General features: G+C 52.3%; 1 protein-coding gene across 2 annotated transcripts in view; it reads left to right on the top strand.

Moving 5' to 3' along the window:
• Positions 1–24214, top strand: part of MUC4 (mucin 4, cell surface associated) — a 40113-nt gene extending 15899 nt beyond the window's left edge. Inside the window, exons 2-24 of one of the 2 annotated variants that reach the window (XM_025866459.2) lie at positions 832–984; positions 2282–2415; positions 3305–3469; positions 3711–3866; positions 4821–4951; positions 6545–6633; positions 8383–8562; positions 8751–8876; positions 9651–9770; positions 10089–10297; positions 10749–10839; positions 11275–11442; positions 12002–12103; positions 12486–12716; positions 13757–13894; positions 15345–15526; positions 17263–17422; positions 18343–18522; positions 19166–19239; positions 20395–20459; positions 20544–20782; positions 22585–22747; positions 23622–24214. In XM_025866459.2, the coding sequence (XP_025722244.1) occupies positions 832–984; positions 2282–2415; positions 3305–3469; positions 3711–3866; positions 4821–4951; positions 6545–6633; positions 8383–8562; positions 8751–8876; positions 9651–9770; positions 10089–10297; positions 10749–10839; positions 11275–11442; positions 12002–12103; positions 12486–12716; positions 13757–13894; positions 15345–15526; positions 17263–17422; positions 18343–18522; positions 19166–19239; positions 20395–20459; positions 20544–20782; positions 22585–22747; positions 23622–23817 (3452 nt within the window). In that variant the 3' untranslated portion in view covers positions 23818–24214. The remainder of the gene's footprint in view (positions 1–831; positions 985–2281; positions 2416–3304; positions 3470–3710; positions 3867–4820; positions 4952–6544; positions 6634–8382; positions 8563–8750; positions 8877–9650; positions 9771–10088; positions 10298–10748; positions 10840–11274; positions 11443–12001; positions 12104–12485; positions 12717–13756; positions 13895–15344; positions 15527–17262; positions 17423–18342; positions 18523–19165; positions 19240–20394; positions 20460–20543; positions 20783–22584; positions 22748–23621) is intronic. The other variant, XM_073903522.1, reaches the window with a different exon arrangement.
• The last annotated feature ends 368 nt before the right edge of the window (positions 24215–24582 follow it).

Here is a 24582-nt window from a genome sequence, read left to right as displayed (position 1 = left end):
TCAACAGCACACTCTTCCTTCACCTCTGCTCCAGAGACAACAGCATCATCTCAGCACCACAGCAGTCAGACCATGGAGAGCAGCAGAGAATCTCAAACCAGCACTTTGTCACCAATGATAACCTCAAGTCCTTCTTCCTCAATAAGTGAGCACCCTGCTACAGAGGGCATTTCCCAGCACACAGCCAGCTCTGTGTCGTCCTCCAGTATGATGCACAAACATTCATCTGTGCCAGGTGTCATGCATCCATTCACAGTCCATGCTTTCTCTGAGTCTACTCCCTTTGGTAATAGGGACACAGTTCAGGCCATATCAAATTTCTATAGTTCAAGTAATAATTCTTCTTTTTCTCAATCACCCCTGGCTTTGCAGGCATCAGGAGCTCCACCACACTATTCACTGGTCCCTCTACTCCTCTGTCTATTACCAGCACTTTCCCACCATCCATAGCATCCTCAAGTTCCTCTGTAAAGACTCAGACATCAGGTATGTGGGGTCTCCAGCATTTTGGTCTCTCAGGGTGGCCCTATTGCCTCAGTTCAGGCAGTTTCACCTCAGTTCAGGGTGTTTGAGAGAGGATGGTGTATTAGCATTACCAGGCTAGCGGAGGTCCTCAAGAAGGTGAAGTGAGTGGGAGTGAAGTGAGTGACGGGTCACCATTCCCTCTACCCCGGAAGACTGTTGCTTATGTGCAGGGAGCAGTTTGAGTGTGGCCAGAAGATAGGAGAGTTTCTAGCTGTCTCCCCCAGCTCCTGAATTCTGTGACTCTCTTTGATTCTGCTCCTTTCTGACTATAAGACCCACTCAATTTTTCTCTCCCTGCATGCCCAGGAACAATCACAACCTCACTGAGGATAGGCAGCCAGAGAAGGACGACACCATCACTAGCGTCAACAACCTCCCAGACCCGTACAACCTTGTCTCCTAGAACGTCCACAGGCACAAACTCAACAGCTGCTCCAGTCCCTATCAAGCCCATGAAAGGTTAAGTGATTCTTTAGGTCTGGGGTCCCTCCACTCTGGGATGGAAAGTATTGAGCTAGATGTGGATGCTGTAGTTATGGCAGCTTAATTAGATCTACTAGTGAGGGCCCTTTTGGGTAGCTAGGGGAGCTGGTTCTGTGGATATCTTTACTGCCTCATCTGGGCCACAGGAAGTCCAGCTGCTCCCATATCCCCTTTAGAAGGGTGATGTAACTGAATACTCATTCTTAGCCTGCTTGCTCATAGACTGCTCTCTCAGGTCGTAAGCTCTCACAGGGGACTATGAAACAGCATCAGAGTTGGGTGCTGAGGGCTGGCTTTGTACATGGCATTGGGCTAGGAGGTGGAGATAAGAAATGATCAAGGTGCTATTTAGTAGGACACAGATCTCCTGCCTTGATAGGTGCAATTAGAGGAATAAATGTAAGGTGTTAGGCATGCACAGTGGAAGGCCCGTAGGGGATGCAAGGTGTGCTCAAGGTGAAGAGGAGGCTTCCTGGAAAGAATGAATAGGAGCTAGGGAAGGGGAAGCATGCCAAGCAGGCAGGAGAACTTGAAGAGCAGAAATAAAGGTGTAGACATGAAAAGTAGTCCCAGTATTGCATGGGGAGGATATCCCCAAAGCACTTGGGGGTGCTGGAAACAAGGTGAAGAGTATTGAGAAATGAGGCTGTCATGTGAGGAAACCAGGGAGGACATGGTTAGATCTGTATTTATGAGTGGCCCTACGGTGTTTGGGGTGTTGGTGAATTTGCAGGAGGCCGGGAGAGCTGTATACAGACCACTGTGGTATTCTAAGCAAACCAGGGGAGCGATATCAGGAAAGAAAGGAGGAGACCCATTTGAGAAATATTTAGGACAAGCTTTCTCGAACGAGAGCCCATGGACTTCTAAGGGGTCCAAGGACAAAATCTGGGGGGTCCTCCAGTGTATCTAGAGGAATACCATCTTAGGAAACAAGTCTCATTCTATGAAATGGTATTTCAATTACTGATCTTCACAACATTGGAGTTTTGTCTTCGAACCCTTGAGAGAATTACGAGCATCATAGCAGGTGCAGAATAACTTGTTGGTATTCTGACAGCAGGACCTGTTTTTCTTCAAAATGGTAAAGGATGAGAGTTCCCACTGAAGGGATCAAAAATGAAGAGATGGGTTAAATGCAAGTGGAGAGGGGGACAGAGGAGTCCTTCAGGGCTCCCAGTTGGGTGGAGGAGCAGCTTGGGGGAAGCTCTCTGTCAGCCCTAAGGAAGTCAGGACCCATGAGAATTTCCTGCCCTTCTTTGTACTGGCCCAGGTGTTTCCCTCTTTCCCTATGGGCCACATGTCGGAGACCGTGAGTTCGTCAAGAGGACTGTGGACTTCACCTCGCCGCTCTTCAAGCCCCAGATTGGCTTCCCTCTTGGCTCCTCTCTCAGGGACTACCTCTATGTGAGTCTCCAGCTGCAACCCAAAGGGCAGGACCCGTGACCTTCGATCCCCAGACTCTGCTTCTCTTCCCAGGGCTTGGACATGGCCCCGTGACCATGACCATGACCCAGAGGAACGGAGAATGAAACAAGCAACACTTGTTAGGCACCTACTGCCTCCCTGCCCCTGGCACAGTTTGCATTTATGCTCTTTGACTCCAGGGTACCAGCCGAGGATGACTGGGAGCTAGGCAAGGCCCCCTACCCTCATGGACAAGAGTGTCTTTACCTCAGTAGAGAGGTCTGGGGACCCAGTAAGCTCTCCACTGTTTTCAGGGCCTTTTTATGAGTAGGAAGCTCTACTTGGGAAACCGCTTTTTAATGCTGTTTACATTTTCTATGAATATATCCTGGCTCATCCTGGAGGAGAGTCGGAATGGCAGTTGTGGCCCCTGCAGGCCTCAGTAGCAGGGCTGGGGGGCTGGGGCAGGACACACTATGATAGGGCAACACAGCGATGGGACTGAGGGTAGCAATCCTCTTAACGCCCTCTGATGTGGAGGGAGCCTCAGGTTGGCTCTGCGGGGACTCACCCAGAGGGCTCTGCTCTGTGATCGGCCTGTCTATAGATGGGGAAGCAGGGCAAAACCTACCATGTCAGGAAGGACTTAAAAGAGAGGAGTGTCCTGCAGCTGAAGAGCATCTGTGTGAGAACTACGTAAAAGGGGCTCTCCCAGCAGGCAGGGAGCTGAATGAAATAACCTTGCCAAAGTTGTTGACATCTCTACAGTTCTACCCAGAGAGGTCCTTGGGGGTCACACTTCTGAAGAGCTGGCCCAAGGCTGGGATGTTTTCTCCCTGCCTCCCTCCCTCCCTCTCTAAACACTAACCAGAAGAACCTTTGTGCCCAGTTCACAGATAATGGCCAGATCATTTTCCCGGAGTCCGAGTACCAGATTTTCTCCTACCCCAATCCCCCCGCTAGAGGCTTCACGGGCTGGGACTCTGTGGCCCTGGTGGCTCCATTCTGGGACGATGCTGATTTTTCCAGTGGCCAGGGAACCATATTTTACCAGGTGAGCCTTTCCGAGTCCGGCATTCAGGATCCCCCAGCAGCCAGCAAGGAGAGACAAAGGGCTATGTGGGGGGTATGCAAGTGTTAACTGCTGTCAGAGCCTGGGCTCCGTGTGGGCAGCGGGTGATGTTTAAATATGGGGGGGAGCAAACAGGGTAGGACGGTTACATAGACTCGGGAATACGCATTCATAACCATGAGAAGACCCTCATTTCCTTATCTTATCTGCCTTCCCTTCCTAGGAATATGAGACGCTTTATGATGAACACAACCAGCTACTATGGCAAGTGGAGTCTTGGATTAAAAAGTTCATGTACACCTGGAACTACAAAGCTAGGTGGACCCTAAAGGTCACGTGGGTCAATGCCCCTGCCTATCCCGCCCAGTGGACCTTCGGGGTGAGTGGACCCATGGACAGCTCCCTGTGAACCATCTGGAAGTCAGACATCCTAGAGCCCTAGGCAGGGGCCACTCTTCTAACGTGCTCTGACTCAGGGACAGGTTGCAGATTATAGCACCTCCTCACCCCCACCCTGTTTGCTGAGCACTCACCTAGTACTCATTGGGTTGAAACATAGGAAATGGAATTTTTTTGAAGTCAAAAATGGCTGGCTGTTGGCAATTTTATACGGCTCAACCTGATATTATTAGCCACATTTTAGAGATGAGGAAGACGATGATTAGAGAGGTTAAGCCATCTGCTCAAGGTCACCCAGCTAGCAAATGACAAAGCCAGGCTTGGAACTGAGGCTTTGTGACTCCCACCTCTGGCTCTCAGCTGCAAAGCCATCCAATGGCAATGGTCACCCCAAACAGTGTCCTCAGTCTTCCCTCTGGGGACGCTTATAGCCCTTGTGTGTGGTCTAAAGCCACTTCTTCATTGGTTCAACAAGTTCATTGGTTACCTGCTTTGTACAAGCAGTGCTTGGCATCTGCCTTCAGAGAACCTCCAGTGTCACCTCTGTGGTCCATCCACAATATTCAAGTTGAGGGGACATTTGAACAATGTCCTTAAAAATATTCCCGAGGGAGCTAAATAGGCCTCTCTTGGCTCTCTGGGGTGGTGGGTAATCTTTCCAAGTCCTGAAGCTTTTTCACACAAACTCTCTTCTCACTGGATCCAAAACCAGAGCCCTTTATCACCTCTCTCTGGACAGAAGTCACAAAGAAGGCAAAAGCACCATGGTAGGTGTTTTGACCTCCAGGGTGAAAGCTGCCCTGCACAATCCCAAACTTGCTCTGGGGAAGCCAGGAAAAGATGATGTGTGTGTCTGGGTAGGTGATGGGACATCAGGGAGAAGACCCCAGATCTCTCACAGGCAACCCTATGTTTGTCTCCAACCGACCTCCAGACCAACACCTACCAGGTCATCCTCTCCACAGATGGGAGCAGGTCCTATGCCCTGTTTCTTTACCAAAGTGGTGGTATGCAGTGGGATGTGACCCAGCGCCCAGGCAACCCGGTCCTCATGGGCTTCTCCAGGTAGGACGGGGACGGATGGTCAACACTGAGTAGATACTAGGAAGTGGTGCAGGGTGGGGTTTCTGCTGCACACCCACTCCCACCCCCCAGGACAGGGTATGAGTCCTTCTTGCTGATGTTTCTAACTCACACCAACTCCGGTTCCCACTTCTTGCTGTTTCAAATTAAAAGATGCCCATTCACCTGGCCATTCTGCCTCCCAATCTAATCCCCATGCTTCATAATAATTCCCAGAGCTCTGACTTCTCTGATTTCTACTGACATTAGCCAACCTCTCTTGACATCTCAAGTATCATAATAACAGCCAACATTTATTACACTAACTACTTAACTTGCATTACTTCATTTAATTATCACAACAACCCATGAAGGAGATACCCTTTTCTACCCATTCTACAGATAAGAAAACTGAGGTAAAAATAGATCCGTAATTGCCCAAAGTCACAGAGATGGAAGTGGCAAAACAGGAACTTGCACCCAGATATTTGAGGCTGGAATCTGCCTTCCTGACTTCTGCTGAGCATTAGCCCCTCACTCAGGGGCACCAACAGCTTGTATGGGGTCAGTGGGAAAGACAGAGAGTGGAGGGAAGGAGCCGCAGACGGGGCCTTGGATTCCTGTGTGTGAAGGTGACTCAGTCTCTGACAAACAGTTCTCAACCACAGTATTTCCAGATGGTGGTGTGTGTAATCAGTTGTGAAGGTCACATGTAATTTGTTATTGGTCATTGCTGTAAATTCTCTTAGATGGTGTTCAGGGTTGTCCCTATAATTCCATTGCTTTCCCTTGCTTTTTGATGTGCTGTGAAAGAGAAAGGAGTGGAATTATCCAACTAGCTAGGGATTTCCCACCCTCCGGAGTAGCCCTTGGAAGGTGTCACACCTGTGTGCCTTGCCTATCCTGTGGTAGAGAGGAGGAAAGGTCAGGAGTCGCTGCTCAGAGGCACATGCCCAGATTTCCCTTTTCCTGGAGCAGCGCCATGACCCTCAACACCGAGGGGTGTGCACCCATTGTATCAGGTCCTCACTCAGTTCTGAGGGGTCTACAAATGTTACTGCATTTAATCCCCACCACACTGTGAGGCGGTTGCTACTGTTTTCTCTTTTCTACCATTGTGAAAACTGAGAACCAAAGAGATGAAGCAGTTTGCTCATGGCTACCGTGCTACTCAGTGCTGGAATCAGGCGTGGAATCCATGCCCATCTAAGTGCAGAGACTGGCTCTTAGCATCACGACATACGGTCCCCTACCCAGCCCTCTGTCCAATCCCCTGTTGAAGGGAAACTCATCAGAAGGAGGCCTGAACTCTGTTGTGTCCACACCTCTGTCTCATGACCAGCTTCTTGCAGTTAGCGGTCAGATGTAGAGTAAATCAGCCTTCCCACCCTTCGCCCCCATCTCTGCCCTCTCCTGCTGGCTGCTGGGAGTCAGAGATGCTGGCTGGCTGATGAACTGACTCTGTAACTGACTGGGATCTGATGACTACCGGGACTGAGTGACCGTCTGTCCAACTGGCTGGATGAATGTATAACTCCCCGACCGAGAGGAAAGACTCGGTGTGTGACAGGCCTGCAATTCTTTCTTTGCTCGCAGTGGAGATGGGCATTTTGAAAACAGCCCACTGACATCCCAGCCAATGTGGCAGAAGTATCTACCAGATCAATTCCTGAATTCCAACTCAGGTAAAAGCGCCACCTCTTCACACATGAGCTGGACTCAAATCCTCTCTGTCCTCAACTCCATGAGCCATGAGAGTCCTAGCGAGGTAGCTCTCTAGCATCTCCACCACTCCAGAGGGTGTCCCCGCACAATCTGACCCCCAGGTGTAACCCGGACTTGGCACTACCCGGGTGCATCTGGTACCTTCTGCACCCTCACAACAGTACAGTCCCAGCTGGGGCTATGTCTCCTCCCTGGGGTGAGCCAAGCCCAGGTTTCTCGGTGGGGGCCCAGATCCTGGAATTGAGGACAGGAGGTGGGGATATGAATGGGCAGTTAGGACAGTGCTCCAGGTGTCCTGTCCCAGAGCTGGAATGAGAACCCAGATGAGATCCCCGAAGGCAATCTACCAAGGGGAGGTCCAGAAGTCTGACATTCAGCCAATCATCATTTTTTACTGAGCATCTGCTGTGTGCTAAAAGCCAGAAATATGAAGGGGGGAAAATAAAGGAAAAAGACTGACTGTATTTGCTCTCAAATAGCTCTCACTCTGTTAAGAAAGCCAATGAATGCATTCTTCAGTATCAGGAGAACCCATGGGACATGACTCAATCTATTGTCCACAGGCCCAACACGACAGAAATTATAGTTCCAAAATGTGAGCAGAATGAAGGACAGTTTAGCATTAGAAATCAGCCATGTAGATTGTGAAGCATAAATTGACTTCTATTTGCTCTGTGACAAGAACATTTGGCAAACAGAAGCTAAGTCAAATCATGGGTGCCATCTTGTGGAGAGAACTGCCCTGTCAGATCTATCAAGATACATCTGCTTGTGACTTAGGGGGCATAGTATGATAGTGTGTGTGTGTGTGTGTGTGTGTGTGTGTGTGTGTGTGTGTGTGTTTGTATGTGTTTGGGGAAGAATATCTGATTTGTTTCCCATAATATCAGGCCATTGTAGAGAAGATATGTGAACAAATAATCATAAACAATAATTACTTTTTCAAAACCTTAACAAATTATAGTTATCTTGATAATTTCTTCTTTTGTGTGGGAACAGGGCCAAAATCTAATACGTTATGTCCTGTTGTGTCTTTTTGGACTCTGAAGCCCCCTTCTCACTCCTGGCCATCGGGGTGGGCAGTATGTAACTTACAGTTAAAAATCAATTTAAATTCAAACCCCCATCAGGGTTTCTTCTCCCAGTTACTTCTCCCTTCCAAGGATGGCCTCCAGGCACAGAGGACTCTTCCTCAGCCTCACAGTGCTGGAGCAAGCCCCCAGCTGACTTCTGGGCATCGGCCTCTGTCCTGGCTACTTTGGCCACTGACACATCTGTGCAGGGGGAAGGGGAGGATCAGGGATGCAAGCCAAGTGTCTGAGCTGGTGGCTGGTGGCATCCCTTAGTGAGGTAGAGGATGCATGAGGAAGAACTGGTTTGGGGAGACTGGAAGGTACTGGAGTTTAATGTGGCAGACGGGAGGGTGGAGGATCGATGGACAGAAGCTCAAGGCTACAGTCAGGCTCTGAGTGGGTGCCGGTGAGGCCTCTCTGCCCAGCTCTTGTTCGAGGGTTTCCCCCTAAGATCCAAGCTTTAAGGGCCTCTGGAGGTCACATAAAAGGGGCCAGTCCGAACTGAGTCCCATCCCCGGAGATGCCGTCCAGAGTGGGGGAGGTGGCATACAGAAGGTGCGTTTATGGGTTGGGTTGCTAAAGCAGAGTTTGTGGCCCTAGGCCCTGGGATAACCCCTTCTTCCTTTGCTCCTCTAGGCCTCCGGGGCCTGCAGGTCTATAGCCTACACAGGGAAGAAAGGCCCAACTACCGTCTCCAGTGCCTGCAGTGGTTGAAGAGACAGCCTCCTTGGCCCACATGGGGCTGGAACCAGATCGCCTGCCCTTGCTCCTGGCAGCAGGGACTATGGGACTTACGATTCCAGCCCATCAGTATGGGCAACACCTCCTTCCTGTCTCTTGGGGCTTCCCCACCCGGCCCCATAAGCCCGCCCACCCACCCTTTGCTCACACCTGACCTGTCCCTTCTAGGACACCCTCGGCCCCTCCCCAGAAACGCCCGCCCATTCCCGCCCCCCCCCCCGCCCCCCAGGCCTCAGGGCCTGAGTAGTCTGTCCTTGTCGCAGGCTGGTGGGGCCTCGGCAGCAAGCAGCTGTGCAGCTTCTCCTCCTGGCGCGGGGGCGTGTGTTGCAGCTACGGGCCCTGGGGCGAGCTTCTCCAAGGCTGGAGAGTGCAAGCTCCTTGGCAGTTTGGTACGTGTGTCCGTGTGTCCGCAGAGTTCTCACCCCCACCTTCTCTGGAGCTCCCTCTACTCTTCTCTGTCAGAGGCCAGGCCTGGGCTCCAAGCCAAGCAGTGGGACCCGAAGAAAGAAGCCCTTTTGTCCCCATTCCCTCCCAGCAGCCTCCCCTCTCTGGCCATTAATTTCCTGACCCTGTACCTTTGGGAAGCTTCCAACATCCCTTCCAGCTGACATCCCGGAGGTTTATGGTCCAGTGCCTCTTGCCCCATCTTCACTTGGCCCCATAGCCCCAGACAAGAGTGGGGGCATCTTTCCAGGGAAGGAGAGGGGACTGAGTCTGTCCAGATTAGCTGGCTGTCCTCTCCCGCAGAGACCCTCCAGAGGAGCTAGAGGGCACAGGGTTGGGGGACCAGGGTAATGTGCATCCTCCCTCCACCCTCTGCCACCTCGCTACTCCCGACAATCACAGCAGCCTCCGTGGTTCCCCAGACCAGCAGTCACGGCCTCCCCACTCCCGCACTTTGAGAGCAGGGGGACTCAGCCCCACGCTTCAGGCAAGAAAGCAGTTGGGCCACAGCCATGAACCCGGGGAGCTTTGCTGCACACAGCTGCAGCAAGCCTGCCGAGGGAGACAGTGACCCGTCAGTGGCCTGAGGCCACGGAGCAGGGCAGGATTCCGCCCCCCGCCCCCCCGAGGTGCTCCCCGGGTCATCCTGCCCCACCAAACCTTCTGGCCAGGCTCTGCAGGTCCTCGGTCTCCCTGCAACGTGCCGCTCTTCTCCACAGACCAGGAACTAGAGCCGCAGAGCTGGTGCTGCCACTGGAACGACAAGCCGTCCTTCTGTGCCCTGTACCAGCAAAGGCGGCCGCGCATCGGCTGTGCCGGGTACCGGCCCCCACGGCCCGGTGAGGCTGCTGGGGCCCCGGCGGGGCTGAGGCGGAGCGGCTGGGGAGGGATAGCGAGCTTCCCGGGGCAGGGCTGTGGCCACGACGGGGAGATGGTCTGGTGTGCGGCCCATGGCTTTGTACATGGCACTGGGGAAAGGGTGGGAGAGTGGAGATAATGACGTGAATTTGGGCAGGGGCACAAAACTGCAAGAGGGCCTCCCGGGGATGGTTCTATAGTCCCCGAACGTCTCCCAGCCTTGAGCTGGCCTCAAGGGGATGGGGGATCTCAGATCCTTCCCTGGTCTACCATGCCATGCGATCTCTCCTTTTTTCCAGCCTGGATGTTTGGGGACCCCCACATCACCACCTTGGATGGTGCCAATTTCACCTTCAATGGGCTGGGGGACTTCCAGCTCGTCCGGGCCTGGGACGGAAACTCCTCGTTCCTGCTGCAGGGTCGCACCGCCCAGACCGGCTCGGCCCAGGCCACAAACTTCATTGCCTTTGCGGCTGAATATGACACCAGCCTCCTGAGCCCCATCACAGTGAGTGAGGCAGGGCCCTCAAGGAGGAGAGAAAGAAGGAGGAAGAGAATGGGGCAGCAGGGAGGGAGGACACATCCGGCCAGTGTAGTGGTTCGAGAGTCAACCCTGGAGACAGTGGGATTCAGGTCAGGGCTCCATCAGCCTTGTGATCCTGAAGAGACGACTGAAATTCCAGTGCCTCAGTTTTCTTACAGTAAAATGAGGATAGTAGTATTACCTACCTCACAGGGCCGTTGTGAAATTTAAAATGAGATCATCTGAGAAATGTGCCTAGCTCCAGCCTGGTCCCTGCTGAGCACTCTAAAGCCATTAGCTAGCACAACCTCATCATCACCCCCACCTCCCCCCCACCCCCCCACCGGGGCTCAGGTGCAAACTCTCTGCAGCCTCCTTTCTCAGCCTCTGGGCCCACCGGCAGGTCAGGCTTAGACCTCCTCCAATTCCCTTCCAGGTCCGATGGCTCCTTAAGCCCAATGACACAATCCATGTGCAGGTCAATAACCAGACTGTGACATTTGAGACTAACCGTGAAGACCCGGAAGGTAGGCTGGGGACAGCCGTCAGCCACCTTCTCCTGCTTCCCTGGGTCAGGCTTCAGCGGGGCGCCTAGCGCCTGGGAGTAAGGCAGAGGCAGCAGCATGGGGGGTGGAGGGGGGTGTCGGCACCCTTGCTTCACCCCCTCTTCTTTCAGCAGCTGGGTCTGAGCAGCTTCTCCACCCAGGAGCCAGGCATTAGGCTTCCCCTCTTCACTTCTCTCCTTCCTCCAGGGCAGTGATAGCCTTGCCCGTCCCCAGTCCCCAGGAAGGAGGGGGTGTCCTGTGAGTTTGGCTTTGGGACAGTGGACAAGGCACCCCCAGGCCACCCCAGAGCTGCTCTCAAAGTCTCCCCTCTGCACCTTGACCCTTCATTACTGCCAAGTCTTGGACCCACAGGGTTCCGATGCTAGTTTCTTCCTCCTCTGTCCCCCAACCTTCCAGGCCTGGAGGTATTCAACACCACCGGCATCATCATGACCCGCAATGGCTCCCTGGTGTCAGCCACCTTCGATGGGACCGTGACCATCTCAGTGGCCGCCCTCGCGAACATCCTCCACACCTCCTGCAGCCTCCCAGAGGAGTATCGAAACCGCACAGAAGGCCTCCTGGGTGAGAAGCAGACAGGACTCTGCGTCTGAGGCAGCGGCAGCCACAAGAGCTTGGGCCCCAGACCACAGGCAGCTCCCCGTCCAGTTGGCCTGTGGGCGTCCCAGGCTGAGCTTCCCTTCCTCAGCCCCCTGGGAACAGAACCCCAAGGGCGCGGAGAGGTGGGGCTTGACGAGGGACCTCTTCAGCTTCCTTCGAGCCTCACTTCTCGTCATCCTAAGGCTCCAGTTCCAGGGCAGCCCAGGGCTCTTTGAGGATGGGCTCTTGGGAGGGTAGAGTCAGCAGCTGCTCTTCCCCTCCCTCCAGCCCCCACTCCCCCTCCCTTCTTCCTCCATTTCCTCCTTCATTTTCCCCTCCTCCATCCCTGAGACAGAGGGGTGGGCTATGAGGTGTGGTCCTCCCGCCTCCCCCTGGAAGGACTGAACCGAGAACAGATGCAACTGGAAGAGGCTTCCCAGGCCCCCTGGTCCCCCTCACACCTTGAGCGTGCCCCATTGGATGCTCCCCAGGGAAGGGGAGAGTCACAGTTCCAGGGTGACCGACCTCCTACTCTGTCCCTCAGGAGTCTGGAATGACAATCCAGATGACGACTTCAGGATGCCCAATGGCTCCACCATTCCCAGCAATAGCACTGAGGAATCGCTTTTTCAATACGGAATGACCTGTAAGTCTGGGCCTCAGAGTCCTCGGGGTAGACTCAGCCGGGCGGGGATGAAGGAAGCATTGTCTCTCTCAGCCTATGGGAGCCAGACCTCCATCCTTTGTGAGGGAGAGGTGGAAAGGCCAGGAGGACATGCTGAGGATTCGGGTGTCACCCCAGATTTGTCCCCTCCACCCCCATCCTGGAAGATGAAGACGAGGGAAGTGGTGGCCCTCACTCACTAGAGGAGGGATTTCCAGCCTCAAAAGTCGGAAGTCACTCCATCCCTCCAGATCTCCCTCCCTCGCCCCAAGGCATATAAAGTGAGGGTAAGGGGTGGACACGGCAGAAGTATAGCTGGAGACCCATCCCTGGTACCACCACCATTGTCTCCCTTGCGTTATAGGGGAAATCAATGATACAAGACTCCTTGGCAAGAGAGATGACCATCTGCCTTCCAACTTCACCCCTATCCTCCTTTCCCAACTGCAAAACCAAACCTTGGATGAAAACCTGGTCGCCAAGTGTGACGGAGACAAACAGTGCATCTATGACAGCCTGGCCACACAAAACATAAACATCGGCCTGAGCACTAAAATGTTCTTCAGAAGACACCAGCAGATGAACGCCACCCTCAGTAAGAGGCACAAAGAGCAGGGAGGCGTTTGCAGAGTCAGGTGGCAGATGAAGAGCAGCCCCCTTTCATGACGTTCCTTTAAGCTGCACATTTAAAAAATTTAACAGTCTCTTCTGCTCATATTATTCCTCCATGACTCCCCAGCTCACTCTGTGATGCCCTTTCCAGCCTGATCCCAGTACCTTTCAAACGCTTCCTCTGCTTCTCCCTGCCCTGCTCCCTCCACTCCAGCCCCACTGGCTTCTCTGTGTTCTTCAAACATACCAGGCTCCCTCCCGACTCCAGACTCCACGCATGCTGTTCTCTGTCCAACTCCCTTCCCCCAGACAGCCCCACGCTCACCGCTCACCTCCTGCAAGGCTCTATGCAGAGTCACCTTCACAGTAATGCCTTTCTTGGCTCTCCTGTCTAAAATTTCACATTTACCCATACTTCCTATTCGCCTTCCCTGCTTTGTTTTTTTCTCCTTAGCACTTAGAACTATCTAGCATATTTTCTAATTTTCATAGGTATCTTTTTTTATTATTTGTTTACTGCCTACCCAGAACAGTGCCAGCCATATGGTAGGGGCTCAATAAATGTGTTAAGTGACTGACTGAATGAATGAACGATGAAATGGAAATAGCATTTCCACTGTATCGCTCTATTTCCTGACAAATGCAATGCCCATCTGGAGATTAGCCTCACAGTTTCCAGCCCTCTTTCCAAAAGTAAAACTCGGTGACAGTCTGAACAACTCTGTCCTCTGATTCACGTTGTACTATGCCGAGCATAGCACTCTGATCAGGAAAGAACTTGACCTGAATCCTGTCTGGGGGGAAGATAAAGAGAAGCTAAGGATTTGGCCAGGTGGGCAATAGAACCCCAACCTACTCTACAGAGATCTGAAAGCAGGTACACAGAATAATTCTGGTTTCCAGAGGTGGGTCACAGCCCTGAGAATGCCTCACATAAACCAGAGGACTAGACAAAGAGAGAGGAGGCCCGTGAGGCCAGAAACTGTCTTGCCCCAAACCCCAAATCCCCTCTTTGTGTTTCAGATAAGTACCCACCCTCCATCGAGGGTCAGCGTGTGCTGGAAGCCTACGTGGGGCAGACCAAGCGGATTCAGTACACCAGCCACTCTGAGAAGGTCACATTCACTCTGAGGAGCAACAGCACTGACTTCAGGCTCTTTGGTAAGAGTGCTTGGCTGCAGGTGGAAGGGATGAGGTCAGAGTCAAGCTTTAGGTAATTTTGCATCATTATACGCTGGGCAACTTCATGTTATTTTTCCATCGGAATATCCAGGACCAGCAATTCTTAGAATGACCCGTATGATTCAGATAGGTGCCCCCAGTGAATCGCCGTGATGGCCTTATGGCAATCTGGCCAGCTAGCTTCACTGACTCGGGGCCCATACAAGGGATTCAAAGGTCATTTCACCTCAAATCCAATAACATGCAATCATCTTAAACCACCTTCATGCAATCACCAAATCATTAGAATAAAGTATAACAACTAAAACAATACTAATCTAAAGCATTTTCAAATCTCTTAAAAGAAGGATATAATGTGGAACAGGATTTAAAGATACAAATACCTTCATTTGGTATGTTTCTCATTATTTTTATGTTGGCCAGCCATGTTTGCCTAACTTTGTCTCTCCTTGTTGCTTTTCTGGGCTGGGACCAAGCAAAGCCTCATCTCTCCCTGTCAGTAACGGTGTGGCAACCCCCAGTCCTAGAACCGTGATCTGGGTCAAAAAGTCAAAGCTCACAGGACACAACTTGCCTTCTGTGGCCGGCACCAGTTATGCTAGTAACTGATCTTTGCTAAACCAAAGCCATTAGGGACTTTATTTTGAGCTCAGAGCACCTCTTTCTGCCTCATTTTCTTTCTCTGTGCATAAGAAGGAACTTCTTTGTGTGTACCCTTCTGCTCCATGTGGCACCCTCCCAGGTGCTAGCCAATGGCATCAGGAGATTTTTCTCCTCCCCTGGGCTCCTTTCCTGAAGAGGGATAGCCTGGAAGTTACTCTCTTCTGTCCCCTACTATCAACAACTCTCAACCCGCTATGTTAAGGAGACTTGCTTATTTTCTTGGACACTGCAAGACAGGTTTGGATCAGAAGAGTCCTTGCTGATACGTAGCAATGTTTTCACTGTAGTCTGGTTGTTTGAAGGTCAAAGGTCCACAAAGTGAAAAAGGTGGGCAAGAAATCAGGGCAAGGCATGAGGCTGCTGTGAGGGGGAAGCCAGTTTCATCTGCAGTGTAGCCTGGGGAAGCGTCCAGAAGATACTGACCTTATGACCTTATTCTCTGTCCCTCCTGGATGTCCCATCCTGGTGCAGGTGCAGGCAGGGTTGCCCTTTGGGGTCTCTTCAGGGGGCAACTGTTTTCCCCTCTGTGGAGTTTCACCCTACAATCACTTAGTGGAGCTCATGCTACCTCCAGCTTGGGGTGTGACTGGGATCATTCCAGGAAACCAGCCAAGCTCAAGGAAATGCCTGATGACATTTGAGGGGTGGTCTGAGAGAGGTGCAGGAAGGCCAATATCAGCACTCTGGGTGTTAGATCCAGGATGTGTCAGACTGCACAAACAGTCAAGGCTCCCAGCTCTCCATGGTCTTTTCTTCCCTGGGGCAGAGAACGGGACATTGGTATGGACACCAAAGTCATTGGAACCATTCGCTCTGGAGATTCTAGCAAGAAATGTCGAAGACAACCTGTCATCTGTACTCCAGCCAAAGACAGTGGTCTGTGCTTGCAGGGAAGAGAGCCAGTGTTTATACAATCAGACCAGCTGGGTGGACAACTCCACCCTGGAGGTGAGTGCTGGGAGGAGGGTGGGTGGGAGGTTTCCTTGTTAAGGGGAAAGGCAGAGGGAACTGAAGGGATGTCATACTTTAGTCCCTGTGTGGTAATGTGTGTGTTGGGAGCTGTGGTAGGTGAGGAGAGTCAACATCAATTTCGGGCCATAAACTTACGTGTATAAGAAACGGAACTTTCTTCACTGCTTATAGCTCAACTGAATTTTTATCTCCTAGCTCCCATTCTGCCAGGCTGACAGGAAACATTCACCTCAGTGTCTCTTAAAACTCCCCAGGGGTTCCCAGCTTCACAGCTCTAAAGACTTATTTGTTTATTTGAGAGAGAGAGAGAGAGAGAGAGAAAGCAAGTAGGGGGAGGAGCAGAAGGAGAGGGAAAGAATCTCAAGCAGACTCCCTGCTGAGCAGGGAGCCCAACGGGGGCCTCAGTCTCATGACCCTGAGATCATGACCTGAGCCAAAATCAAGTCAGGTACTTAACCAACTGAGCCACCCAGGCGCCACCCCCCCACCCCCCCGCCCACCCAGCTCCATGGTTCTAGAACAAGGCATGGAGAGATGTGGGCAGGAAGGCATCCTTGTGGTCCCTGGGCATGAGCCTACACAGATCACAGGCTCCATGCTCCCTCCTCCTTGGTCCCAGGGAGGTGCTTTGCGGCTTCTGTGCCTTGCTCAGACACAGGAAGTCTAAGTTCCCAGGTGCCCAGAAGCACCACACAGCCATTTCTCTCTAGGGTCTCATCATTGTGGTGTTGGGAAGAGAAGGGCAGGTGCCCTACGACGTTGACACTCCCAAACCCCTTTGTTATCTCTTTTACTGTCGCCTTCCAGCTAAAAGAAGGGTCTCTTTATTTTGGAGACAATCTTTGTTCATGCGAGTTTTAACCAAGACAGTTAGCCTTAGTCTATGAATCTTGCCCCATTTCTTTTTTAAATATTTTGTTTTGGTTGTAAAGCAGGAGCCATAAAGGAAAGTGTTTGGCTGGCAATACCCAAGCACCCCCTTCACCCTTTAGACACACCCCCTTCTCCCAAAGCATGAACAAAGAATTCCTACTTGAAAGGGGTAGTGGTAGAAGAGCCCAGGGGGTAGAAGACAGAAAAAAAGATACTAACTGGGAGAAACAGAGATTAAAATCAATATATTATTTTAGGTATCCCAAAATATCCAGTCTTGGAAGTAGAAAGTGTTGGAAGGGATTCATTTTAGGGAGATTTCCAGAGTCATCTCCATAGGCGTGTCAGAATAGAGAGATCAGGGGGCTGGACGAGGTCTGGGGAATCGGTACCTCCCTGTGCTATTTTTCTGGCCGCTGTGTGTTCTCACTGTGCTTAGCACTGCAACTCTGTCTTCTTGGTCTGGGAGTCAGCAAGGGAAGATTGAGCAGGAAACTGAGCTTACGTAAGATCCAGTTTTCAAGGGATAGTAGAATATTTAGCCCCTGTCTTAACTCTAAAAAGGGTTTCCGGCAAGGAAATATGGTGTGGTTGAGATCCCAGGGCTGGCACCAGGCAGAGGGGTCAGGGGGAAAGAACTGCCCAGGGAGGCCCAGGGGGTTGGCAAGGATGTACAGGGCCACAGCCTGGTCAAGAAGGTGCTCACGTAGATGCTGGAGGAATTAAGACAAGGGCTTGAGGTCCATGGGTTCTCAGACCAGAGGGGTCAGTACGGAAACACCCAGAAGCCTTTAATGGTTCAGCCTCCTGGCTACCCAGTAATCAGCAACCTGTTCCAGGTGGCTGGTTGCAAGTGTGACAGGAACACCTTTGGCCACTACTGTAAACACTCCAAAGACCTCTGTGAGGAGCCGTGCTTCGGGAGTGTGCAGTGCATTCCTGGGAAGGGCTGCGAGGCCTGCCCCCCAAACCTGACTGGAGATGGGCGTCACTGTTCAGGTGAGCCAGGGTCAGGGCCCCAGCAGGAGGAGGCTTGGGGACAGTTGGCACCGGGAGGGCCTGGGGCCTGGGGCAAACCATTTCTCTCCCTTTTCCAGCAAGTCTTTAGAATACTCAATACAGATGGCTATGGTAAGGAGGTCAGGACATCCAGGGAGGTGTGGGGCTGAAGGAGAAGACTGTGTAAGCATGGGGAAGTGGCCAGGGCAGGGCAGGCTGAGGCCCTGAGGGGGAAAGCCCAGGGCAAGAATCTGAAGATGGCCTGGGGCGGGAGGCAGACGTCCAGCAGCCGCCAGGGAGCCAGGGGCAAGCTCGGGCCCTCAGGCTCCTCATGCGTCTTCAGAGGCACAAAGCTCAGGGTCTCCACATCTCAGTTGGGACATCTGGGGGGCTGCCACGGGTATCTGGTGGCAGGGGTGAGTCCTCCCTTTGAGTCCTCCTCCCACCATCTGTTCTTGACCTCTGAGCCACTGGAGTCACGATGAGGGAGACCACAGGGAGGCCTTCACTCGGCCTCCTAGAGCACCCAAAGGAAACCTAGAGGCCCCCGTGTCTTCTGAGCAGAGGCCAGAGCAGGAAGAACCCCAGCTTTATAAGGCAGGAAAAGGGATGGAAGTGCGGAAAGCAGGCTGCCGGGCCCTTCTCCTGCCAGCCTTCTGGGTCCTTTCCTGATGCAGGGGGTCTGGTAAACACGCCATTCCTCCAGCAGAAGTGGGAGCATACCGACCGGGCAGAGGAACTATCTGGAAAAGGGAGAAGGGTAGTTTGGGGTTCAGAGCAACTCAGAAGCAGAACGCAGACTGAGTGAGCTTTTGTGGGGAAAAAAACCAAGCCCATCCTAGCAGCAGCTTTCTGTGGGCTGCCCCCCACCCCCCACCGCTGCCCGACCTGGTCTGCTGACCCCCTTGCTCCCTCTGCAGCTCTGGAGACCTCTCCCCTCTGTCAGAACCAGTCCTGCCCTGTGAACTACTGCTACAACCAGGGCCACTGCTCCATCTCCCAGGCTCTGGGCTGCCAGCCGGCCTGCACCTGCCCCCCGGCCTTCACCGACACCCGCTGCATCGTGGCCGGGAACGACTTCACTCCAACCCTCCGTCAAGGTGCCGTCAGATGCCCTCTGCCTCTGCATTTCTCTCACCCTGAGGGGAGACGAGGGGCTCAGAGGGGGGCAGAGCTAAGTTCCTCCAACTTACAGGGCAGAACTTTGAACCTCTCTCAGGTGATGGTTAAGTTGCCGGCTCTGGGAGCTGGTGGGGGGGCAGTACCACAGCACGAACCCCAGGCCTGAGCAGTCCGCCGAGGAAAGAGTGAAGGTGGGCGCCTGGGTGGCTCAGTTGGTTAAGCAACTGCCTTTGGCTCAGGTCATGATCCTGGAGTCCCGGGATCGAGTCCCACATCGGGCTCCCTGCTCAGCAGGGAGTCTGCTTCTCCCTCTGACCCTCTTCCCTCTCATGCTCTCTCTCATGCTCTCTCTCTCTCAAATAAATAAATAAAATCTTAAAAAAAAAAAAAAAAAAAAGAAAGAGTGAAGGTGGCCTCATGGCCCAGAGAGACAGGAAAGTCTTGATTCAGTGGAACGGGCGCTAGGGTGAGGGTCAGCGGACTCAGCTCCTTCTCCTGATTTGTCTGGTGACTTTCTGTCACCGTAGAATGGGGCAGTCTCCCTGAGCTGGCCCAGCGACCTTCTTGGGTAAGTCCATGTAAACTGTGAGGTGATTGTGAATCTGCTTCTCCCATTTCCAGAGCCTCCCTTAAGAGTCATCCAGCTCTGGCTCAGTGAAGAAGAAAATGCCTCTGCGGCAGATGTCGATGCCTCGGTCAGTGCTGCAGGCCCGCTCTGGGTGGCGGCGGGGGAGGGGGGGCGGGGTCTTGGTAGGTTTAGGTCGGGGCCTTCGTCCTCACTTATGTGTTCTGCAACTAGTCGCCCATCCACATTCAGTTGCCAGAGGAGGCCAGAGCCTCCTGCTCCGGCAAAGGCTGGGGGTGAGGAAGGCAAGAAGCCCCAGGACGGAGATCTCCAAGGGGACTGGAATAACCAAACTAGGGTCTAGGGGGGGCCAAGTCAGCCCAGCCTCTCCTCCTGAGTGTCCTAGAGACCCGCACTTGGGTAGGGTATGGTAGAAATACGAAAAGGCATTTCACCTCCAGGAAGCCTTCCCTGACTTCCCAGAGGGAACTGGCAGCTCCCTCTTCTTGGCTCCTATGCCCTTGTCCCTTCCTCAACCACACAGTCATCGAATTACTGAGGCTCTAGAATCCCACACACCCAGGTTCAAATCCTTGCTCTACCATTCCCTAGAGCAGGTGTAATCATTAGACAAATCATTTGATGTCTCATCTGCAAAACAGAAATAATAATAGTACCTATGTCAGTGGGTTGTGTCAAGGTTTAAATGATAATGTATGTAAAGCACTCACCATGGTGCCTAAAATACAAGTGTTCAGAAATTATAATAAGAAGTATTATTAGTACCGCTACTACCACAGCACTCCGCACTCTGTAAGGTAAAGTCTGCTGATGCTTGTCTACTTCACCAGACTATGGATGTTTGAGGATGGACTATTCCTGAGTCAGCTTGACCCCCCAGCACCTGACCATCCTGGAGGTCTGGCTACACATAATCAGTGTTCACTCTCCATGTGGGGAGAGAATGAGTGGGTGAACCAGGGAACAGAGGCAAAGGTAGGGGCCATTCATCTCAGATTCTCCCCTTGTCATTGGAGGCAGGGAGGTAGGTCAAGTCCTTCACTCACCCACAAACTCTGATTAAGCAGGGACCCACGCCGGTCACCAGGCTAGGCTGGGGTGTGGGTATGCAGAATGGGATGAGAAGCATTCAGCAGGTCCTGGCACTTGTGTGCAAAGAAGGAGCCAGGTGGGGGTAAATAAATGCATTACAGTGGGAGGGGTCTCCTCTTTGGACTGGGCCTCACTCCCATTCCCACTCCCCCACCCCCGTCCTCTGCCCTAGGTGGCCTACAGACTGCGGAACCTGAATGTGCGGGCCTTTCTCCGGAACCGCCTAGTGGCGCCAAGGTAAGTGGGACTGTCCCCACCGGGTCCCTAGGTCTCGCCCCTCTGCTTCCACCCTTCGTGCCTCACTATACCCCTCCCACACAGCGAATCCGGGACAGCGCTGGCCTCCGGAAGCTTACTTAGACACTGGAAGGTCATCTCGGAGTTCCAGTACCTCCCTTGGGGTCCCGTCATCGACTTCCTGAACACCCAGCTGCTAGATGCAGTGCTGGAAGCATTCTTACCCCAGGCCTCGTGGAGGCGGTGGAGCAGAAGTGAGGGGCCCAGGACCAACGTGAACTTCCACCCCATCTCCAGGAAGGACGTGGACAGTTTGTTAGCTCGTGAGTCACTATTTTGGGGATGGTCACAGGGATAGCTGAAGAAGGGGGTAAATGGGGAACCTATTTCAGGTCTTCAGCCCGCACAAACCCGTGGTGGAACAGTTTTCTATGGAGGGCCAGAGAGAAGCCAGAAGCAAGTAATTTAGGTTTTTGGATGGTCATTTTTGAGAGAGAGATTGTTAAACGTTTTACCCACCAGCTTTCTAGATTCAAGAGCAGAGCACAAAGTACTGCTTGATGAATCCCCAGGCAGTTTTCACAGAGCTGTTACTCTAATTGCCGCCTTCCTGACCACCGCTGCTGACAGTTTTCTTTCTTTCAATAAAATTGTTAATGATTTTGTTAAAATACCATTGCACTTTATAAACCTAAACAGGGACATCCCTTTTGCCTTTACCCTCCAGCCAGAGCCTATGAAGGAGAAGCCTAGAGGCCTGGCCGAAGGGCAGAGATTTCCCCTCCTTGCAAGGTGTGACCCTGGGCAAAAGCCAACCCTAATCCAAGGCTCAACACCCCCATCTGGAAAATGAGATGGGATTTCTGAGGTCCCTTTTCGTAATGATCATCCCTGATTATCCTGGAACAAGAATGAGACCAGCTGGTAGGCACACCAAGGAAGGAAAGGAATAGACCACGCTATTTGGGGAGTGAGGCAGAGAACAGGGCAGTGACCACGCCAAACCCAACAGAAGCCTCTGTGTGTGACTCGAGGGTGGGACCAAGCAAGAGCTTCTGCTCAGATCCAGCCTTTGCCTCCTCCCTCCTCGGGGCAACAAGGTGAAATCCTCCAAACTACTTCGTGTATGTGTGGTAGGGCATTAGGGGTGGGGATAAGGGAACAACCACTCTGGACCTGACTATGCCTTTTATTAAAGAAAAAAAAAACCCACAATTTTTATTATACAAGTACAATGTTTATTGTAGAAACTTGAGGAAACACAAATTAACAAAAAGAAGAGAAAAAAAAATCACCTGTAATTCCTATCCCCAAAGACAAGTCCATTTTGCACATATCCTTCTGGATTTTCTTTTATGCATAGGAATCTTCACACATACCAATATTTTTTATCATAAAGGGATCAAGTAGGGCAACCTCTTGGGTCCCCTCCCTCTCTGGGAGTTTTGTGCTATCACTCAATAAACTCCTTTGTTGCGTACCAAAAAAAAAAAAAAAAGGATCAAGTAGTACCTAATGTTTAATAACCTCATTACTTAAGCAATTGTGAACATATTATCTTGAATATTGTGTATGTATTCCCATTTGATATATTATTTTATCATAGGTGCCTCTAGTGTGCTATATTTTAAACAGAATGTTATACCAATAATGACCACGTATTGAGTGCTCACTGTGTTAGGCAATGTAATGAATACTCAGTATATATTATCTCCTTTAAAATTCGCAGCAAGGTAGGTACAATGATTATCATTTCCTTTCAAAGATAAGGAAACTGAGGCTGAAGGAGTTAAGGAATTTCCCCCAAAGCACACAACTAGTTAGTAGTAGAGTTTGAATTTCAACCCAGGTCTCGTTTACTTCAAAGCATTTGCTCCTAACCAATGTGTTTTCCATCCCATGGTGCTTACTGGTTGCACAGTATTCCTTGTTTAACAAAACCCCGCCTATTAAACATTGTTGCCATTATAAACGATACTGCTCTGGACTTCCATGAACATACGTATTTGTGTGCTTTTCCAATGATTGCTCAGGATAAATGCCTGAAAACAGAAATCTTGATGGAAGAGGTACAGATTTGATGTTATTGATTGCTCTCCATCTTCATCTGTGTCCTTCCTGACAGTGAACGTGAGCACGCTGAAGAACTACTTCATTTGCAGCAGCTACAAGGACTACCATCTGGTCTACAGCCCCCAGAGCGGCCTCACGTGTGTGTCCCCGTGCAGCGAGGGCTACTGTGAGCACGGAGGCCAATGCCAGCACTGGCCCCAAGGCCCCCGCTGCATGTGAGTCCGGGAGAGGGCAGGAAGAGCAGAGAGGGCAAAGCCAACTAGGCAGAGATACTGCAAGGGGCCCAGAAAAGCCACCAAAGTTAGGACGGTGGGTTGTGTATTTTTTTTTTATAACTGAGAGAACAGGGATCATGGAAAAGACGTGTGAGTGCTTACTCTGTATGGAGAATAAAGATGCTATATTACCTCTAAAACTCAACCCTAATTAGCTCCTGGTTAGGTATTAGGACCATTTTAAAGAAGAGACAAGTAAAGAACCTGCCCAAGGTCACGAGTAAGTTAAGTAGGGGGATGTGGGTTCCAATGGCAAACTGTTCCACCCAGTTTTGCTTCTGGGGTGAACACTCTGCTGTCTCTCTGTGGGAAAGGCACCCAGTGCCTTGTGTCTAGGCCCAGCCCTGCCCCTCCGTAAGAGTACCAGTCAGCGCAGGCCTTCTCACACCGGTGTCTTATGGCCCTGTGGTTCATCGGCAGTCTGAGGGGCTCCCGTGGGGGGAGTGCACAGAGTCTACAGGCCTGCTAAGAAGGAGAAGGGCAGGACCACCCCAGGGCCCTCGAGGCACCTCAGTGCCCTGTGTCTACCCTTGTGCCCACTGCAGTCCCAGATCCGCCCAGCCGTCTCCCCTCCCAGGTCCAAGGACGGCTGGGAGGAGCCTGGGCTTCTGCCTGCACCCCCCCACCTCACCGGCAGCCAGCCCCGCCCCACCGGCCAGGTGGAGCTGGGCCCAGGTGAAGTCACCTGCGCCAGCCTCTCCTACCCAGGAGCCATGCTTCAGCTCCGCCTTGGTCCCTAGAGGGGAGCCGAGACTGTCGTGGAAAACCTCCTGGGGCCCCCGCACTGCTGACCGTGTCTCCTCTCTGTCCGCAGCTGTGTGCCCTTCTCCATCTACACGCCCTGGGGTGAGCACTGTGAGCACCTGGGCATGAACCTGGGTGCCTTCTTCGGAATCCTCTTTGGAGCCCTGGGCTTCCTCCTGCTGCTGGGGGCCGTGGTGTTTGTGGTCCTGCGCTTTTGGTGCTACCATAAGAACCACTGGTCCTACCCCCTGGACTCAGAAAGCTGAGGCCCAGCCCCAGAGGGGCAGCCCCGTCGCCTAGGATACCTCAGGACCTACCCCAGCCTTACCCACACACCTGCCGGCGGCGCTGTTCCTTTGAGGGGGCTGGAAAAACGAAGGTGCTTGAAGGAGACTCAGGATTCTTCAAGGGAATGAATAATAATAAAGATAAGACCACACCTTGTCAGTAGAAACAGACAGGAAGGGGCCATAAAGACTTAAAGGATGGGCTCTCTCACAAATGTACCCAAGCCAAAGCCTGGCCTTCTGAGGAGGATGGTAGAGACCCCCCCCCCCCCCCGCCCATGGAGTAGACCAGACTCACCCAGGAACCCTCACTGCTTTGCTGGTCTCTGTCCAGCAGTTCCAAGAGGATAAATACGCAGTGCCTTTACCTATCTGGTTCTTGTCCTCACTGCCTGTATTCCCTGGAGGAAGGAATAAACCATTCCAGCTCCTTTTCCAAGAACCAATTTGAGAAGCATGCCACCCACCCCCTCCTTTGACCTCAAGTAGCCAATCCCTAATATACTTCCTCTGTCCTTTCCTGAGCACCACTGGAGTCTTCTGAGCCTCTCCACCCGGCAGTCCCTTGGCCCCGCTCTGCCCCTTCCCAGCAACCTGACCAGTTTCCACCTCATCTTCTCTCCTAGCAGGCAGAACTTCACACCTCTCTGGTGTAACAAGTCCAACAAAAAACTGGCCCACAACTCTTGGGTCAAAGACCCCATCAACAAGGAGAGTTACAGACCAATATCCTTGATGAACAGG

Source organism: Callorhinus ursinus, unplaced genomic scaffold (genome assembly GCF_003265705.2).
Source record: "Callorhinus ursinus isolate GAN/ISIS: 27379988/994484 unplaced genomic scaffold, GSC_fseal_2.0 scaffold1, whole genome shotgun sequence".
NCBI classification, from domain to species: Eukaryota; Metazoa; Chordata; class Mammalia; order Carnivora; family Otariidae; genus Callorhinus; species Callorhinus ursinus.
The sequence above is the reverse complement of the archived record's forward strand: the minus strand, read 5'-3'. Positions and strand labels throughout refer to the sequence as shown.